Source organism: Alosa pseudoharengus, unplaced genomic scaffold, assembly GCF_046254945.1.
Source record: "Alosa pseudoharengus isolate Yale_2024_CS ecotype anadromous, Long Island Sound unplaced genomic scaffold, YU_APseudo_1.1 YU_APseudo_1.1_scf_18, whole genome shotgun sequence".
Classification (NCBI taxonomy): Eukaryota; Metazoa; Chordata; class Actinopteri; order Clupeiformes; family Clupeidae; genus Alosa; species Alosa pseudoharengus.
This window is the reverse complement of record NW_027468650.1, coordinates 26836345-26856567: the sequence shown is the minus strand read 5'-3', so window position 1 is coordinate 26856567 and position 20223 is coordinate 26836345. Positions and strand designations below refer to the sequence as shown.

The following is a 20223-nucleotide window of genomic DNA, read 5'->3' as shown; positions in this document are numbered from 1 at the left end:
TTGTGGAGAGGCTTATCAACTCCACTCGTAGGGTGTTTACATCTTGCAATCAATTGAATAATGAGAAGGTACGAGGGTGCTAAAAAACAGCACTATAAAATTATAAACAAACACATATTGACCTGTGGTCGGATCAAACACACAATAAATGAGATGTGAACAAAGTCTCACCTCTGGCCCTGCGGCCTCATTCCCATGGCGACCATCTCTCTGGAGAATGGCGGCCGGGGCATCTGACCGTCGTGGGGAAACGGCCCTCGCTGCTCCCCCACAAACTGACCCGGGAACCTGGGGGGTCCCCTCATGGTGCCTGGGTACGGAGGAGGGGGTCTGCCAAAGAAGTCTGGCTGCGCTGAGGAGTCTTCCTGTGACCAGTGGCGGGGGGTTCCGGGCGCACTGGCCATGGCAGAGACAGCAGCGTTGGTGGGCAATTCCTGCTGGACTTTTCTCTGCTGCTGCCTCAGGATCAGCTGACGTAGTAACTGGCGCTAGAAGCACAGCAAGACCTTCATGAGTAACTAGAAAAGGGCTGACTTGATAGCAATCATCAACACTCATGAACATATGGTATAAAAGCCCATTTAGAAGATACAATGAGGTTGACAATGCTTTTATAAATCCCCTCAAATACTTGACACTTTTTGAGTGCTGTGCATGCACACACTTAAGTGTTAAACTCTACATCACTTTAAAAATTAAACAAAATAACAAATTAAAAGCAATTACTTTTGTCTTGTCTTCAGAATCGCCCATTGGGGGCTGCATGACATCTGCGGCACCGGGTGACTGTGGAACACCTTGGACTGGTCGGTCTCCTGCCTGAGGGCAAGGGGTCATGGGAGCCTGTTCGCACGGATCGTGGACCGGAGTCTGGCTAGAGTGAGGAGTCTGAGGCAACGAGAAGCCATCGTCAGACATTCCTGAGTGCTTAGGGGTCTGTGATCCATGGGGTCTGCCAAACGCATCCTGCATCCTCCCCTGAGCCTGATGGGAGAACGGCTCGCCAGGATGGGGCATGGAGCCTGGTCTGGACCCAGGTCTGGAGAAGGCGTCTGGGCTAGAGAGAACCGGTCTGGGCGTGCCGGGCGGTTGATCATACAGGTCTGGCTTGCTTTGCGGTCTGGGGGTCCCTGGTGGTTGGGCGTAGGGGTCTGCGCTTCTCTGAGCTCCAGGGGATTTGGGGTACCTCTCTCCCGGCAAAGGTCGAGGTGTGCCAGGCATCTGGGCATATGGGTCCATGGCGTGGGAGGGGGACTGCCTGCGGCTCATCGGCTGAGGCTGTGAGAACTGATCCAAGGGAGGCGGTCGGGGAGTGGATGGAGGCATGGCGTACATGTCCGCAGAGGGCCTTGGGGTGCCCGGTGGTTGGGCATAAGGGTCCACTGGCCTAGGGGTGCCCGGTGGTTGGGCATAAGGGTCCGGTGAGGGCCTAGGGGTGCCCGGTGGTTGTGCGTAGGGGTCAGGCATCTGCTGCGAGTAGTCAGGTCTGGGGGTGGAGGGTGCCTGTGCGTAAGGATTGCTGTGGGGGTGCCTGGGCATGGGGAAATGCCCACCCTGCTGCTGGCGCATCATTCGAGGCTCGTTGCCGAAGCCGTCAGCTCCCATGGACGGGTGAGGTGTCAGGGGCTGATGGGCGTATGGGTCTGGCTGCTGACCCTGCTGGAAGCCATCTGCTGGCCTGGGGGTCAGAGGCGGCCTCTCGTACGGGTCTATAGGCCCCCTGCGAAGCCCTTGAGGGGGCATGGAGCCAAAGGCCTCCTGTTGATGCTGTCCTGGGGGCATGGGGGCCTTGAAGAGAGGTACGGAGCCCGACTCGTTGCTGCCGGGGATGGGAGCGAGCAGTGGACGCGCGTACGGGTCAGAGAGGACCATGCGGCTGTGGGCCATGCGCTGGTACGCCTCCGCCCTCTGATTGGGCCTGCCGAACGAATCTCCAGACGCCATGGGCCCCATCATGTGCCTTCCCTGGCCCTGCTGTGGCTGCTGCTGCTGGGGATCACCCCCCATCCCGCTCATCCCCATCCTAGGGGGACCCATGGGCTTCACAAACGGGTCGGCGGGTCTTGGGGTGTCCGGGGGCTTGGCGTAGGGGTCCGGAGCTGACGTGGGCGAGCCGAAGCCCTCATGGGCCGGGGACGGGCACGGGCGGCCCCTCTCCTGCGCGTCTGAGCCCCGGCGTGGGGTGGTGGAGCCCGACGTGGGCGGCCGAGGTGTCCCCACCATCTTGCCGTAGGGGTCCCAGGGCGAGGAGGGCCGGGAGCCCGTCGACGAGCCGCCAGGGGAGAACATCTGCTGAGGAGACTGGGGCTGGGAGGCTGGGCCCTGGGGGTAGGCTCCCTCCTGAGTGGGCGTCTTGGAGGCGGAAGAGGCGGATGGCGGTGGGAGCTGTGGCCGCAGGAACACGTCATCCGACGCCGAGGTGGGTGTGCCGGGCAGCTGCGGCCGTGCAAAGCCACCATCTTTGGGCTGCAGGGGGGAGGCATTGCCCCCACCGCTGGGCTGGGGGGTCCTGGGGCTCTGGTTGCCACTAGTGGGGGTGTCGCCACCAGACTGACCACTGCTGGGAAAATTCTGCTGCTGCTGTTGTTGTTGTTGTTGCTGCTGCAGCTGCTGTTGCTCATTTTTAACTTGCTCCAGCTTTTGAGTGGCTTCGATCTTGGCTTGCTGTTTGCTCTTTTGTCTCATTTGCTACCATGGAAACAGGAGGAGAGAAAAGGCACAGAGAAAAAGAGAAGACAGGAGAGGAGGGTGAAGGAGGAGAGGGAGGCACTTCAGTTAATGAAGTCACTTGAAGGCATTGAATTTCAAATTCATGATGACATGGTGCTAAAAAACACACTCTCTCTCTCTCTCTCTCTCCCTCACTTTCTACCAGGAAAAGAAATAAAATAAAAAAAAATGCACTTTTGTTTTTGTTTTTACATTTTGTTTGATTATGAACAATTAAGCCATGCAGGGATAGGGATGTGAATATGTGTAGAAGATTTAACAACACGGTGGTGATATACAGCTTTTAGCAGTCATTACTGTGGCAGGCTCTTAACTAAGCTGAGCCAAGGAGGAATGATATGACAGTTAATCAGTTCTCTTTCTCACTTCCACGTTCAACACTTTAACCTCACTGTTTTCTTACACCTAGTAAAAAAATTTTGTCTTTTTTTATTGGTTCTGGACAGAGAATCGCCAGAGTAGTGCCTCGCCTTGGGATCTTACCAGAGAAATTTTTCCACTTCCTGCAGCTATAGTTGCCTGGTTGGAATGTCCAAAAAGGACGTCTTTATTTGTTGATTTTATGGCTTTGCTTTTTGGGACCTTTTCCTGTTGCTTCTTAAGGGGTCCCCTCATGTGATTTATCTCTCCCTTTTCAATGCAAATTAAGAATTAGTAGACCGCACGAGAATGCCATAATGTATTAAAGTAAATGACTCACGCAGCCATGCACATTCATGCCAACAAAAATTTCTAAAATCATGGTCCATTAATAAATTAACAGGAATTAAATGCACAAATAGGTTAACACTAAGATCGCTGCCTTTACGTGCAAGCAATTATACGCTCACACAAACACACACACACACACACACAGACATGCACAGACACACACACACACATTCATTCATAGTCAAGGTCACTCTCCCTTACAATCTCTCTCACGCTCACACACATACACACACAGTCCACACTCTTCCTCTTGGCATGCTGTGCGTATGGTTATGAAGGCAGTGTGACCTAAAATGAACACACACAAAGACTGGCATTGTTCTCTCTCTCAGGGTTTCTCAACGCCTGGGCCCGACAAACCCGGTGACACTCGCGTCACTCATGCCCCCCACTCTAAAGCTATCTAAGCTGCGAGGCATGTTGGAGCCGACACTGAGCCCAATAGAGCCGATTCAATTCACTGCTTTCATAGACCGGGGGCTGGGAATGCAATTAGGGACCAGATGATGTTTTTTTTCTTTCCTGTTAAGCAACAGAACTTTCGATTGTTTCGATACCTATGTATAATTTAGGAATTTGTCAGCATCGTTATGGCTGCAGTGGTCTGATGTATGTGTTAATACATGTATGAGTGACTGGTAATGAGATGAATCTGAAAGTCGGGTTAGAGTTGGGTATTGTTTTGCTTTTTTTGGTTGATTTTTTTTTTTGGTCAGCTTCTTTTCTGAGATTCTCTGCGGTTGAGAAACCCAGCTTAACGGAGCAGACAGAGGTGCCCTTTCTGAAGAGAACTCTACCCAGCACCCGCCGCCCTCCCCAAACATAAAGCACACTCAAATCAACCCTCCACCCCCACCCCCCGTCCCCAGGAGCTGATGGGTCACCTGTCGGAACTTCCACTCCTGCTCGTGCTCAGACTCCTTGTGCTTGAGCGGGTCTTTGAAGATGGCCTCGGTTTCCAAGGGGACGCTGGGGTCAAAGGGGTCCGGCACCTGCTGCTGCTGTCTCTTCAGGGTGTCATTGGACAGCTGGACTTTGTTTATGCGGAGTGCTGCCCGGTTGTCTCGAGCCTTTTGCTGGAGAGAGGGAGGAGAGAGGAGAAATCTTAAACAAACAGAATAGCCAATGGCCAAGAGAAACAGCAAACAGACAAAATAGCCTGAAGAGAAAAGTGCCGAGTTGCTGTTAAGCATAAGAAGCTGCTGTAGTAAAACTGGGTTGGTTTGTCTCCTTTTTAATGTCTAGACATTATGCGCAAGTGGATGATGGTTGCACTTGTGGTTGATTACAGTTCCAGTCTTGTTTGTGTGTTTGTGTGTGTGAGTATAACACAAAACAAGGCATGGGCAAACACACATCAATGTACTTCCCCAGTGCCTCATGTAAAGCTGAACTGAGACATCTGCCTGAGATGGCACTAAATCTGCGGTGCCTGAGACGCCGAACGATCGTTCGTGTTTGTTATTCTGCCTCTCTCTTTGCTCTCATCTCCCTCCCTCCCTCCTTCCCTCTCTCCCTGTCTCCAACTTCTTTTCAAAACAAGCAAACAACTCATTCTCCCGTGCTTGCTTCCCATCACCAGACAAAAATCCTTTGGCAGCGGCCACCGCCGGCTCAAACACAGATTTGTGTTATCCGCTGGCAGGAGAAGCCAGTGCGTTATCTGCTGCCGACTGAAATGCCACCTTACCACATAGGGCTGCCTCTCCTGGGAACTCGCCTTCCTCCAAAGCTTCGCAATCTGTTTGACTCGAGTGGCCCAGTCTGGAGGTGAGAAATCAGCGGTTAGACACATAGATCTGCCCTAATGATTGAAGACAGTGGGGAAACCACAGGAAAGGACTTAAGGAATATTTTAGGAGGACTTAATGTTGGCTTTCAATTCCCGATGCTACCAGCCCAGCTCAGCTTATACACCCCAGCAGAGGAGCCTCATTTCTGGGGCTTTTTTTGATGGGTTATTATGAGGGTACTTCTGGGGATGTGGGCCCTTGCCTGGAAACTCCTCTCGCAAGTTGGGAAAGTTGATGTTGGTGTAGAGGACCGGGGCCACGGTGGCCATCTCCCCCAGGGTCTCCTCCTTCTCCCACTTCAGCGTGCTCCTCTGCGCGTTGGACATGGTGTCGGCTTCGGGCTCCGGGGGGGCCATGGGGCCTGGGACTGAGCCAGGGACCGCAGGGGGCCATGGACCGGCCATGTCTCCCCCCATCTGGCCAAAGTTTTTCTCCCTGAGGATGAAGGGGGACAATAACAATATCAAAAGACTGACCAAAGAAATTCAAACTTCATTGAGGATTTTCTGCTTGGATGTTAAGATACTTGAGAGGGATACAGTTCTGGTTATTTCATCACGGGCTGACAGGGTCAGCATGGGGCGCTTTGGTCGTTACCGTATGTCGGGGAAGGGCATCCGGTGGAGGGGAGAGAAGCCACCCTGGCCACAGGGTCCTGGTGCGCCGGGCAGCATGGGAGTCTGCGGGAAGACGGGATTGGGTCCCATCATGCCGTTCATCATGGGCATGCGGGGAAACATTCCGCTGTCTGCTAGACCCACCGGGAAAAAAGCAAAAACAAAAAGAATGCAAGTGTAAGAAATGACGATGATTAATGTGGTTAGTCCAGGAGTGTATGAGGGCATTTGTGTGTGTGTGTGTGTGTGTGTGTGTGTGTGTGTGTGTGTGTGTGTGTGTGTGTGTGTGTGTGTGAGTGAGTGAGAGTTTGGCTGCATTTGTTCCTGATTGGTGCAATCTACACCCGGCGAGTGCATTAGGAGCTCAGGAGTCAGGGCTCATTTCCTCCTCAGTCCTGGCCCACAACGCCAACGGTCCCTCAGCCCCACGGCCCTAAACTAGGACTGACTGTAAGGGATACGGCCGCAACTCTATCCACTCTCCCATCTCTCTCACATTAGTGTCAGTGAGGGAGAGGAGAGGTTTACTGCTATAGTAATCAGTAAGAGCATGTCTCTTTGATACCACCCCAATCTTAAGTCTGAAGCTTTTTTCCTCCTTGCTACAGTCCTTCCTAATAACCTAATATCCAATCCAACCCTAATACCCATTTCATCTCTCAGTGTTTGTGGTTGGTTAAGGTCATCAAGGAAGACCTTGTGAGGCAGCTGGAGATACTGCACCTGAGTTCTGCAGAGGCATTCCTGTGCCCGGGGCACTAGGGATGGGGTTGGCTGTGGGAGGGTGGGGGAGAGGCGGAGGCTGGCTGGTGCTGGGGCTCAGTACAGCGGTGAAGAGATCCTCCACGTCCTTCCCCTCCAGCTCTGTAGGGGGTGACAGTGCATTTCAGACTTGGCAGGTCTAGCTACTTCCTCCTTCCAATCCTCCCCCCCCCCCCCCACACACACAGTTCACAGAGTGACAGATAATCTCAGAGGGAAGAGTTGTGCTACAGAGTAATATTAGTTAGATGCTTTTAACTAACTAACCCGTTTATTTGACGAATGTGGTCATTAGATGAATTGAATCAGTACAATTACTTCTTTAGCTATTTAACAACACGGTGTCATTGAGGAATTTGTCATTGTTTTTAGACCAGTAATTCTACAGACTTGCCTTTCAGGTCAACCCTGTTTCTATTTAATCATAAAATGAAGGATACATTAAGTGCAAAGGGAAGTAATCTGCAAACACACACCTGGAATTTTGTAGAGCTTGCTGAGGATTGCACCTGAAAATGAAGAAAATAATCACAAAATGCTTTAGGCACCTGCATTCCAAAATACATATTTTAAAATTAAATTCAAAAGATCGGCAAGTATACTAGATCCACAGATATGTTGTTTAATAAGAGTATAGAAGACAGCTGAGCCATAGAATCATTCCTTTTGCCATTTAACATGCTAGGCTTTGCTTAGACATGGTGATGTTGAAATGGGCTACTGTGAACACTCATGCATTCCCATTGGCCATGTTAGTTAGGCACTTTTGAAAAGAAGCTGGTGTTCAATGTTTCAAACCCTGAAAGAAATGGGGGGTGGGTTTCTTGGAGCAGTCACACAGCAAGTCCACATGTGGCCATGCAAGCTTCTGCATCCTGTTCTTGCAGTATACGTGATATAACACACATCCCCAGAGGCCGACCCAGCAGCCTGCTAGCGCTCTACAGAAGAGTCATTGGAGCTGACACCATAATGCATTCTTAAAAGCGGCCCTGATGAACTTCTCCCATTCATTTTAATTGGCCCAGACAGCTTAGAAGGGTGGGAACACTGGTTAGGGATCCATTTAGAATAGGCCAGGCTGACATCAGTTAAGACTTTAAAGAGAGAGAGAGAGACGAGGTTTGTGATTGGTGGTCCTCACCGTCCGTCACCATCTTGTCCAGTTCGGGGCTCAGGATGGCGTCCAGAGGCTCCTCCTGTAAGGGGCGTGAGCCACGGGCGGGGCCCGAGGGGTGGGCGGTGACCGAGGGGTGTTCCGAGAGACCCCCGATGTCCAGACCAGCTAAACATGGGACGCAGACAGGTCAACCATCAGTGTGTGTGTGTGTGTGTGTGTGTGTGTGTGTGTGTGTGTGTGTGTGAATTTTATTCAGCTTAAAAAATATTTGGATTCCTGCCAACCTTGCCCTGTCACGTCTACCCTACCCTTCCGACCTGCCAAACAAACAAGAAAAAAGGTAGCGGGGAAAAAAGAAGGGAAAAAGCCCTGTCACTTCTAAGAGGAGCAAATCACAGCTGACGAGCAATTTATTTTCAACTGGGTCTGAGGAGGAGAAGGGGGAGCGCACGAGAAAGAGAACAAGGAAGAGAATGCCAATCTCTCATGTTGTGGTGAAATAAGCTCTTTCTCTGCGTGCACTTTTTTGCCTTTCCTTCGCTTTTTTTCTTCCATGACTCAATTTTCCAAGAATAACAGGAACCTCATTTGTGTTGCCCGCTCGAGCGTAGAAAAAAAAAAGGGCCCATCAAAAAAAAAAAAAAAACAGACTTTCATCATCTCATATCCTGTCCTATTACAAAAACGACGATGGCTTAATCAATGCTAAAACACAAGAAAACACAGCACACAATTGCCATGATTAATCATAATAAACCTAGTTCTCCACTTCAAAGACGGAAAAGGGGTCCAGCCTTGATAGATCAGAGGCTGAGAGGGTGCCACGGCGACCTTGTCACAATGAACTTGATGACTGCCTCGGAACGTCACAGACGCCACAAAAGAGCTCGACTGGAGTCCTCACTCGGCCAGGTTTACAAAGCAAACATTTGCCTCCCTGCACTTTTGTTTGATGAGTGGACGAACCTCGGAGTCCCTTCCCAAGGGATCTTCATTAATGGCAAACGAATCTAACTAAACTAAACCAAACCGAATCCTGAGCCCCCACGGTGCCTTGTTTGTGAAATCAAACTCTGTGACCTTCTAAACCTGCCACCCCCAACCCCCCCCCCCCCCCCGTTTGCTTGCCCTCTCTCTCTCTCTCTCTGTGTCTCTCTCTCTCTTCGTCTCTCCCTGTTTCTTCTTTCTGTCGCGCTCTCCTTTCGTCTACTCGAGTTTCTTCTGAGAAGGAGATTAGCACAAGTGCTCACCAAGAGGCTTCTAGAAAAGGCACCCTCTTAATTTACAACATTAAAACATAGTGCAGGGGAAAGCTGCCCAAAGGCTTTTCTTAATCCTAACTGTTTAAAACCCCACGATGAAAACTGACCCCAGACTAGTGATCTGTCTGCCCGGCAACCATAACGTCCACATCTCCACTCCTGAACTACCATACTTAAATAATACTACATGAGCTAGTCCTGAATCACATTTGAGATTTAAATTATTGGAGAAAGTCATGGATTACACCCATATATGGCGAATACACTCATGTGTCATGAGAACAGGAACCAATCAGCCGCATTAAAGCAATCAAAGGCAACACAGCGTGCTTGTGTGAAATAGCTGTTGTGAATTAGAACAAGCTACAGAGAAGAGAAAGAGAAAGAAAGAGAGAGAGAGAAATCAACAAAGACAGGGGAGAGGAGGTGGAGGAAGTGAGTCATGCAGAAAAATAAGTTTCTGTGTGTTTGTAGGTGTTACAAGAGTCTGGGAGTAGGGTGTTAGGTCGAAGTAGCCACAGGTAAAAAGGTTAGATGGGGTAGAGCTCTACTCCGAGAGAGAGATCCACTATGGAGGCTCTTACCGAACGGGGAGGCAGAGCGGTCAACCTGGAAAGGGCAGAAATCAAGACCTACGGGAACCCAAGCCAAACAAACAAGAAACAAAAACAAAGGAAAAAACAAAATGAAAAATAAACAAAGTTATTACAAAACAGATATAAAGAAGAAGAAAAAATTCTAAAAAAGCACACAACCAAAAACATGAAGCATAAAGGGTGACCTAGCAAACCAATATATAAAAACAGCCTAGAGGAGGAAAATAACCAAACTCAAAGATGCCATGACAAGCGTGAACGTGTGAAGTAGACAGAAAAAGGGCCATCTCACAGGGAGGAAAATGCAGACATGAGATGGAGGTGGGTGAGTGAGCGCGTCAGTGAGTGAGCGAGGAGTCAGTGCTTTTCTTCCAAGGCTGCAGAGAAGGACCCAAGCCAGGAGCCAGCCTAAGCTTTGCACCATTGCAGGACTGAATGTTTGTGTGTGTGTGTGTCTGTGTGTGACTTTGTATGGGTATAAGAAAGAGTGATTTAGAGAGTGTGTGTGTGTGTGTGTGTGTGTGTGTGTGTGTTTGATTTTGTGAGGGTGTAACAAAGCAAGCGAGTGAGTGTGTGAGCAGTCATTGTGAGTGAGTGACAGTGTGTGTGTGTGTGTGTGTGTGTGTGTGTGTGTGTGTGTGTGTGTGTGTGTGTGTGTGTGTGTGTGTGTGTACGCGCGTGTGTGAGCGTGTAGTGGTAGAGGGCAGTGGAGGGGGAAACCATCTACCTGTATCCTGGCCTGGCTTGCCCAGGTTGTCTGAGAGCATCCCCAGCAGGTCGTCGTCAGAACCCAGCACCAGGTCCGCTAGCGGATCCTCCCCTGCCTGGGCTGCAGAGTGAGAGGATAGGCAGACGCCTCGGCTGAGCTTGGGCACCATCACACATCAACACACTGTGCTACCCTCACAACGAGCCGAAGCTCTATAATCTCATGCCAATTAGAACTCATTAACTAAAAAATGGGACTCTCAAATGTCACGTTGTGCACAATAACCCAATTCCGTGATATCCTTTGATTATTTTCATTAAGGTGAATAAATACTGACCAAGCCTGAGAGGGTGTTTACATGGTGCTTTGGCTAATGGGAGAGAACATTATTACAGACAGAAGAACTGATCTCCATGAGCTTTCTGTCTGGGTTCAGACACACACATATCCAAGGGTGAAAACAGGGGCAGAGGTTTGCAGAGAGAAAGAAAAAAACAGAAAGAAAGAAAGGAAAGGACAGAGAAACAAAAAAAAGAAAGAAAAAGGACAGAGCGGGGCAAGGGCAGTTCAGTTGAGTCTTTTATGTGTCATAGGGAGATTTAGGGTCACCGAGGATGGACAAGGCTAAAATGCTCATATCTAAAAATAGCCAGGATGATTGTTGATTAAAATGTAAGGCCTGGATGTCTGCTTGCTCTTTTCTGATTGCAGAGATCGTGGTCGATCCTTGGCAGAAGGATTGCTACTGGCAAGTTTTCAAATGGCTGAAACCAACAGACTTTATATAAAGGCTTGTTGAAAAATGTGCGTATGTGTATGTTTATGTCCACAGAAGTGCAAGATTGTGTAAGGTCAACTTGGAGCTGAGGATCACCATCAACAGAAGTGTGTGTGTGTGTGTGTGTGTGTGTGTGTGTGTGTGTGTGTGTGTGTGTGTGTAGGGTGAGGGTGAGCAGAACTCAATATGAAGAGACATGGGGGAGTAGATGAGTGTTAAAACAATAACAGAACATCACTCTTTCTTCTTTGGTCTTTCTTTCTTTCTTTGCATTCCCTCCTCAGAGCGAGGCAGGTCGAAGGTCACACACACTGGGCATGCACCCACAACTAACAGTTAACAGCCTACATTCACCTCCACAACCCAGAACTCAGGCCTAGAGTAAAGTAGACTCACAAGTTGGGCCAAGATATTTGTCTTCATCTTTAAAAACAGCCTCAAGCGTTTCTTCTGAACTTGTTAACGTAGCAGTTTGCGACTGCACACAAATATAACATGCATCTGAATTTCTGTAATCAAAAGAGCGCTCAGGCAGGGATTTCTGTCTGTGCTACTGATGTCGCTACCAGTGTGTGCTTGCTCACTGGAGAGGCAGAGGCTGGGGTGAGGGAGGGAGGGAGGGAGGTACAAGGAGCGTATCCCCTACATCGCCACTGACAGATACGACCTGACGGCTCAGCACCTGAGGAGACGTGGCCGCCGTCTTCCAACACAGATGTGTGTGTGTGTGTGTGTGTGTGTGTGTGTGTGTGTGTGTGTGTGGCTAGTCATAGAGGCCCTTGTCTTCTGTGTGAATACAGTCACGAAAAAAAGCGAGAGGGAGAATGGAGCAGATACAGGAAGGGAGGGAATAAGAAATGGAAGGAAAGAGGAGAGGGAATGAGGGAGAGAGGGAGGAAGAGACAGAGAGGTGTAAGATGGAAATGAGAAAAGATAGAATAAGGAGAGAGAGAGAGAAAAAAATTCAGCAAAGGGGAAACTATCCCGTCATGGAGCGAGGAGGCAGCTGAGAAGGAAGATATATATGAAAAGAGAAAGAGAAAGAAAAAGAGAGAGAAAGAGAGAGAGATAGAGAAATAGAGAGAGAGCAAAAGAAAGAAGGAGAGAAATTAAAGTCTAAGGACTAGAGAGAGCATAGACAGAGAGACACACTGATGGACATACGCAGTGTGCGGGTCTTGGTGGAGCCCGGCGTGGCGGTGGTGCTGCTGCTCCCGGTTGCCGTGGCGCTGAGCAGCGGGTCACAGGAGGGGTCCAGGAAGCGACTGGTGGCACTGGGGGGTTTGGTCTCGGCAAGGATGGCCCCGTGGTCATGGATCAGAAGTCCGGGCTCCAGGGCCTGCCTGCTCTGCTTGCTCTTGTCCAGCAGTTCCTTCCCAAAGAAGGCCTCCTAATGGAACACACCATAAACACACACTGCTTAGCAACATCCTCTTCACAAACACATGAAACATCATAGAATCTTGAGGGATTTCTTTGTCTTACTTTCCATCCAGGGTGAAGAGCAAACTGCACTGCAGTGCTTCTCAAATACGTTGTGCAGATTACAACTTCAACCTAGTTTAGGTGTCCTGTTGGCTCTAAGTCCTGCTCTGCCACCAGCTCAAATGAAAAGTCATTTTTTAATCATGGAAATGTGTTAGAGAAACTCTCTTCCAGTGAATTATTCTAAGCTACACTAACAGTGTAGGACTGGGTTATTGCACGCACAGAAGCGAAGACTATATATCCTCTTAGGTAACTCTGCGGTAGATTGTACATGAGATAATTTCCCATGTGTGCATGCACCTTTAGGCTTGAGGCTGAGAGGCTCTGGGGGGCTCTGACAAACCCAATGCACACCAAAAAAGAGACGCTGAACAAGGCACTCGGTCCTAAGATGCTTTCTGCTACATTATGTTCCGAGTTGAGTGAGACGCTGACGTACCGGGACGTGAACATCTGTCAGGAGGCCGAGGGAACACCGAAAGTGACGTGCCATGGTGCAACGCACAGTGCAAAAAAAAAAAAAAACTGTTTGTGTGCACACGTGCGCAGTGCCCGTGCGTACACATAGCACGTCCGCGCACTACTTGTACAAGTAAGTTTCGAAGCACTCGTTCCGAGCGGCTATGACGACAGGCTCGCGCTGGCAGAGGTGACTACTCCCCGTTGCGTTGAAACATTAAAAGCGTAATGCGCTGGGACGCTGAATTATTCACGGGCCGCCGTTGCTCCGGCAAAGACCTTTGAGTTTCATTCCCCAAGTCTCGCTGAACAAGCCAGCGGATAAGTGACAGCTGGCGCGCTAAATGCATGGCTGCCTCGCCAGCGCTGAGCATGATTGTCTTTCTTTGAGAGGTGCCGGCCTAGCACAGCATTTCATAGGCCTGGCCATCTCATTTCCACTACTCTATCATCACCATGCACATTCCATCTATGCACGACGACAGGCAGACCTACATCTTCAAAAGAATGTGTGAAGTATTGGGGGAGGGCCTGTTGTTGCAGGTATGAGGTAAAGGAGGAGTTATGCCTTCTGGGTGGAGGAGGAACAGTACCTGCATCCAGGGGCAGGAGAGAGGTACCTACCTAGGTGTAAGGAGGTGGTGCTGTATAATACTCGGGGGATGGGTAATGGGGGAGTGTCTGGAGTCATAAAGGATTTGGGAAGGAATCACATCAACAGTTTGGCTTTGAGGAGGAAGAGGAGGGAGAGCGGTACCTGGAGATAGGAGGGGAAGGCCTCCTCCAGCTGAGTCTTCTTCCTCCTGTATTTCTTTTTCTTCTCCAGGACCTCTGTAGGGGGCGCCGTCTCGTCCACGGGCGTGTCGGGTTCATTCCAGCCTGAGGGGAGAGAGCGTGTGCTTGTGAGAGAGTGTGTGTGTGTGTGTGTTAGTCACAGTATGTGTTAGCACTTAATCTTCTCTCCCAGAGATAGTAAACTCCCCTGTTGAGAGCAGTCAACAAACGCAGAAACATACAACCCACCAAGTGTCACAGGTAGATTCACACATACACACACGCACGCACGCGCACACACACTGTGTAAGGCATAACAAAGTGATTCATGGCCTACCCTCCTCTTTCCCCACAGGATTGTCGTTCAGCGAGCCAGACGAGTCCTTCCTGCTCAGGGATCGTTTGCCTTTGCCTTGGCCGGTTCGACTCCTCTGACGGACCATAAACCCACCAATACCTGCCGATCGAGAGGAGAGAAGAAATAGGGAGAGAGAGAGATAGACAGACGGAGGGAGAGAGAAAGAGGGAGTGAGTGAGAGAGAGGAGGAATAACGTGGACGTTAAGCAGAGCAAACAGGAGCCTCAACCAGGTTGATTAATGGAGAGCAGGATTAATAATGTGAGCCACTGACAGTGAAATCCTGGAATTAATCTCCATTCGTCACCATGAGCCATGGCTAGGGGGGCTGCAGCTGGCCCATTCATCTTCCCAATCTTCTCTTGCTTCCACTCTACTCTACCTCTTCCTGTCTCCCTCTCTCCCTCTCTCTCTCTTTCCACTTCTCTGCTCTACCTCTCTCTCTCTTTCCACTTCTCTGCTCTACCTCGCTCCCCCTCCCTCCCATCTCTTCCTCTCTTTTAATCAGCCCCACTGCTTCCCTCTGTTTTCTGATCGGTGTGAGGCCGCTCCAGAAATAGGATCACCTGAGAAATGGGGTCTCTTCGGTGAGCGCGGAGAGAGAGAGAGTGCGCATGAGCAGACGTCTCCGTATTCTTTCGTCATCTCGCGCACATACAGTACGATTCCACAAATATATCTTCTAGGCTCAGGTTGGCGCAGGGACGCACACGCTTATGCACACCTATCTGTTTTTGCACACGGGTACACACACACACACACACACACACACACACACACACACACACACACACGTAAAGCCCATCTCAGACCATGCTTGAACGCAATTTTAATAAACGGCTGAGCACGAAGCCACTTTCCACCAGCACAAAGATGACTTTCCACTGCAGCCTCCACACTCCTCCTGCCCCCACACACAGCCCTTAGGCCACGGAGACCCGCAAAGCAGGCTGAACATGTGGCTTTTTAATTTGCAGCTAAATAAAATGTGATTTATATTATAATGAGCACACCATGCCATAACAAGTCCATAATATGACGTGACATGAAACACAAGCCGCGCACATTTACATCGCTACCAAGAAACACAGCGCACGCAGCTATTATATCCTTGCTCTCTTGTCTGCGCCGTGACAACGTGACAAATGGGCAGTAATAAAAGAATCTTTACTAAACTGTTTGCTGTTATGAGGCTGGCTGTTCAAGAAATCTTACTGTAGTCGTGATGCTATACCTATTCATGACAGATCTGGAATCTGTCCTTAGATTCAACTTTTATCGGAGACAACAGGAAAGCAGGTTTAGCATCAGCTCCAGTTCTGCTGGTGTTGTTAAGGTTTGAGCTGAGGGGGGTGTATTGGAGGGGGGCAGCCATGAGACCAGAACAGGTAGCCAGGGTGAGGGAAAGAGCAATGACTCAATGCTGACTCCATGATGGTCATTTCGGCTCACTGTCAGTGTCAATTTTTGTTAGCCATTGCAGGGTCACTGCTCTCTGCATTCACTAAAGACAGGAAAATGAGACCAACGGCCTTGAATGAAACCCTCCCGTGCACGCGCACGCAAACACACACACACACCATCGCCAGGGAGAACTACTGTATTGCAACCACAATGAAGCTCATTCTCTTCCTAACACCCACACAGAAGAAAAAAATATATAATAATATTCGGTAGCTCTGCATCTGGAGTGCTACTCCACTACCCAGAGCCACTGATTCAGTGATTGAGATGAGAAACGGATGTAAAGTAAGCTGATAGCAGACTGAGCTTCCGTGCACAAGTCTATGTTTTAGTGTGCTAGTGTTTGGTCGTGTGCTAGTGTTTGGTCACATGCTATAGTATTCCGCAACACTTTTGTGGTCACACGTGTTGCGTGTACTTGAGAAGATAACAAGACCTCCCAAAGATAAGACTGGTATACAAAGACTACATTTGCCACAGCTATGTACGAATACCAAAGACTGTGTGTGTGTGTGTGTGTGTGTGTGTGTAAGCCTGAGTGTGTGCACGCGCACGTGTGTGTCTGTGAGACAGGCTGCCAGCTGCATCTGTCTGGGTGACTGTGTACCCGTCAGGGCACTGAACGGAGACAAGACACTCCGAGGGGAGCGCCATCCACCCCCAACCCCCCACCCCCCTTTTAAAAAGCAGAAGTAAATGGAGGAAGGAAGAAATGGAGCACTGCCTCCTGAGGAGATTATGCTGAGAGAGAGAGAGAGAGAGAGAGAGAGAGAAAGAAAGGAGTGCTCCTCATTCAGGGGGCTTTAAAGAGCAGTGCACTGTGGGACACTACTTAGGGTCTGCGCCATTTCACAGTCCAGTGGAGCTGTCCTCTCTGATAAGTGCACTTCTCCATACCTCCACCCTTTCTCTCTCTTTCCCTCACAGTCTTTCCCTGCTTCTGTCCATCTTGCTCTCAATCACTTTACTTCTTGCTAATTCTCTCTCTTCGCTGCCCCTTCCTGTCCACTCTGTCCTGTCTCTTACCTGGCCGATATGGCTTCCTCTTCCTCTTCTTGTTGCCGTCGGTGCCTTCCTCCCCCTTGACGTCAACCTCAGCAGGCTCTCGCTCGGGGCTGGAGTCAGACTTGCCTTCGCAGTCCAAAAGCAGGTCGCCCTCTGAACACACACACACACACACACACACACACACACACACACAGGTGAGCTGGGTCCAGTGAAAAAACACACACAAGAACACACACAAATAGTTTTGCACTCCTAAGACCAGTGTCAGTGTCGGTGACGGGGTGTGTGTGTGTGTGTGTGTGTGTGTGTGTGTGTGTGTGTGTGTGTGTGTGTGTGTGTGTGTGTGTGTGTGTGTGTGTGTGTGTGTGTGTGTGTGCGTTTTGTGTGTGTGCGCATTTCAGAGTGCAAAAAAAACATGTTAGCTCATGTGGCAATTGATATTGGTTACATTTACACCAACTCACCCAACCACACACTCACACTCCCATTCCCAGATACTGTACATGTGGCCCCTTCTAGTTCTCCTAATATAATTTTAATGAGAGGTCCTCTTACTCTGTATTGTGTGTGCATGTGTCTCTAGTCTTATGTTGTCTATGGCAAGTTCCTGCTAGCGTCATGCAGTGTGGAAAAATACCGTACAAGAGAGCTGGAGGGAGAGGGAATGTTTGTGCGTGCATGTGTATGAATATTTGTCCATGCTTATGTGCATATATATTTGTGTGTGTGTGTGTGTGTGTGTGTGTGTGTGTGTGCGCACATGCGTAACAAACAAAGCAGTAGCATACAAAAAGCAGAGTCCATACACAGGCCTCCAGTCTAAATAAGCAGAGCTCATTATACATGGGCAGCCATTAGAGAAGCCCATCCACCTCCACTGGCCTCTCCAGGCAGCACTCGTGTGCTCAGAGAAGCCCTCCAATCACACAGGCCCCCCACGCCCCCACCCCCCCCCCGCCTCCTATAGACCAAATGGCCCTCAGCATAAATAAGACATGAGTGTTTACCATGGAAGAATAACACATAATCATGTGCATGTCTGCACCTGTCTGTCAACATCCATCCATCCATCCATCCATCCATCCATCCATCCATCCATCCATCCATCTCTTGCTCTGTAGCAAGACACACCCTAAATATGGAGGCTAGCGCCTGGCAGGGGGGTGAGGGGTTAAAACCATGGCCCAGTTCTGGGTTATTACCCCCTGCTTGCCCTCTCGGAGCTCTGCACTGATGGATAGGGGCGGGCAGTAATGCTGTTCGGCTGCCAAGGCACCCCGGCCCCCCCACCCCTCACTCCCTCGCTCTCTCCCTGGGCTCAGAAATACCAGGGCAGGTGTAATTTGCTGACTGCTGTTTTCAAAGCCTTTCTTCCCTCTCCAAGTCAAATTCATTACATGCTGCCCTCCACACCCCCCCCCCCCACCCCACCGCCCGCTTCCTCTTACTCTCATTTTCTTTTGCTTTTTTCACTCTCATTGCCTTCCCTACCTCCATTTCTCACTCTCATTTTTCTCTCTCTCTCTCTCTCTCTCTCTCTCTCTCTCTCTCTCTCTCTCTCTCTCTCTCTCTCTCTCTCTCTCACAGTCACACACAAGAAAGTTGAGATTTTCATGCTTTCAAATCAATTAATTTTACTGTTAGTTTTACCAATCCACCTCTTTGCGACTTAATTCTCCAAATTCATCTTTCCCCTCTGCTTTCCTCTCTCACTTGCTCTCCACTTTGAAAACTCTGCTTAGAAAATCAAGAGGGCTTAGATGCCTTGAAGTTGCTAAACGTGTCCGTCGCCTTCCCAAATCACTAGAGGAGTGGAATTCAAAGTGCCTGGGAGCAACATGCGGTCAAAGCCTCTCAGCATGGTGGAAGAAAATGGCCAACTATTATTCTCTGTGTGTGTGTGTGTGTGTGTGTGTGTGTGTGTGTGTGTGTGTGTGTGTAATTCACTGAATCAGCACAGTGCAAATTTCTTGATCCGTAACTGACTCAAGAAAACGACCAAAAAAAAATGCACAAAATAACAAAAGCTTGGTCTTGAAAAGCACATACCCACACAACCACATACTGCTCAATAAACAACCAAACAAACAAAACACAAACAAAACAAATCGGATTAACACAAAGCAATGGAAAGTCCTATGTGTATTTATGTGTGTGTGTGTATTTGTATTTGTGTGTGTGTATGTGTGTGTGAATGTGTGTGTGACTGTGTGTGTGTGCTCACCTCGGCTGTCGTCCAGGTCCCCGTCGCGGGACAGCTCGGACATGGGGTCCGGTGGAGTCTGGAGCACGGCCACGCTGTTCTGGTTGATGATCTTGAGCTTGAGTTTGGGTTTGGGCCGGCGTCGCCGCGGTGCCGGGGCAGAGAGCGCCTGCAGCTGGCTCAGGCCCGACTCCGTCAGACACACACCGTCCTGCGTGTACGTCTTCTGGTACTCTACAGGACGAGGAGGGACACAGAGGGGTCACGCATGATGGCTCATTCAGGGTTGGTCATTACAATGAGGCCTTAGCAATAACTGAATGGAGAATAGAGTGAGAACACCACTAGCCCAGCCACATTCAAGAGAGGGTACAAATACAAAAATCTAAACGAGTCTGTGTGTGGGGTTTCCAGCTTCACCTGGCTCTTTCACTTTGGTGATGATTTGTGCCACGATGGGAGACTCGCTCCGATCACTGAGTGTCACTGTCACGCCACCTGGGTAGGCAATAAATAAACACACACACACACACACACACACACACACACACACACACACACATTAGTCCTGATAGCCTGCATATGGGAGCGTCATGATTAACGGCGAGTCGAGGGGGAGAAAGACCGGAACAGGTTGCTGAGCGATTTGAATTTCCAACCATCTGCTTTTTTTTAATGAATCTCTCAAACGTTTCAACTCCAGTCAAGCTCCATTGACCACAATACCAGAGGTGGGCCTTTCTGTCCATGTCATTAACAGGAACGAAATAAAAACAGTGCCATCCCTTTAAAAAGAAATAACGGACATTGCATTGCACTCTATGGAAGGATATTACATTACATGGCATCATATGACAAGGCATCATGTTGCATTGGCTCACACTGGTCAATCTTCACTCCATCCATGACACACTACAGCCATTATGACCACAGGAGTAAATCAGAGTAAAGTATTACAGGTGTTAGAGAATCACCTGGAGAGAGCTCACTAATGGGCAGTTTAATGTATCTATGTTGTGGGATAGCTGAGCGTGTGGGTGTGGGGGGCGTTGGTGTACTGACCTTGGCCTGACGTGTGCAGGCGACACATGGAGCAGTCGAAACCATCGTCCGCTGCGCTCTCCACCTCCTCATCAGTGTTCAGACCCTGGCACGAGGCGTGGACCCACCTGGGAGAGACAGCACACACACACACACACACACACACACACACACACACACACACACACACACACACACAATCCAAAGCATACACTCAAACACGTGGACACACACACACACAATCCAATGCATACATCCACAAACATGAACACACACACGCAGGGGGACACAAAAGACAGGGGACAAATGTTTAGCAGATGCGAGGTATGCCAATAATTTGCTAATTGGAA

General features: G+C 49.5%; 1 protein-coding gene across 1 annotated transcript in view; it reads right to left on the bottom strand.

Moving 5' to 3' along the window:
• The window catches only part of kmt2ca (lysine (K)-specific methyltransferase 2Ca), a gene marked incomplete in the record, with an annotated part of 117652 nt that overhangs the window by 22595 nt on the left and 74834 nt on the right, over positions 1 to 20223 (bottom strand). The window contains 19 exon segments of the mRNA XM_076290788.1: positions 172 to 488; positions 727 to 2688; positions 3214 to 3360; positions 4326 to 4517; positions 5132 to 5205; positions 5437 to 5669; positions 5832 to 5982; positions 6575 to 6715; positions 7090 to 7122; positions 7758 to 7898; positions 9580 to 9627; positions 10319 to 10420; positions 12243 to 12468; positions 13783 to 13904; positions 14137 to 14256; positions 16648 to 16779; positions 18854 to 19066; positions 19253 to 19330; positions 19895 to 20001. Of these exon segments, the coding sequence (XP_076146903.1) occupies positions 172 to 488; positions 727 to 2688; positions 3214 to 3360; positions 4326 to 4517; positions 5132 to 5205; positions 5437 to 5669; positions 5832 to 5982; positions 6575 to 6715; positions 7090 to 7122; positions 7758 to 7898; positions 9580 to 9627; positions 10319 to 10420; positions 12243 to 12468; positions 13783 to 13904; positions 14137 to 14256; positions 16648 to 16779; positions 18854 to 19066; positions 19253 to 19330; positions 19895 to 20001 (4539 nt within the window).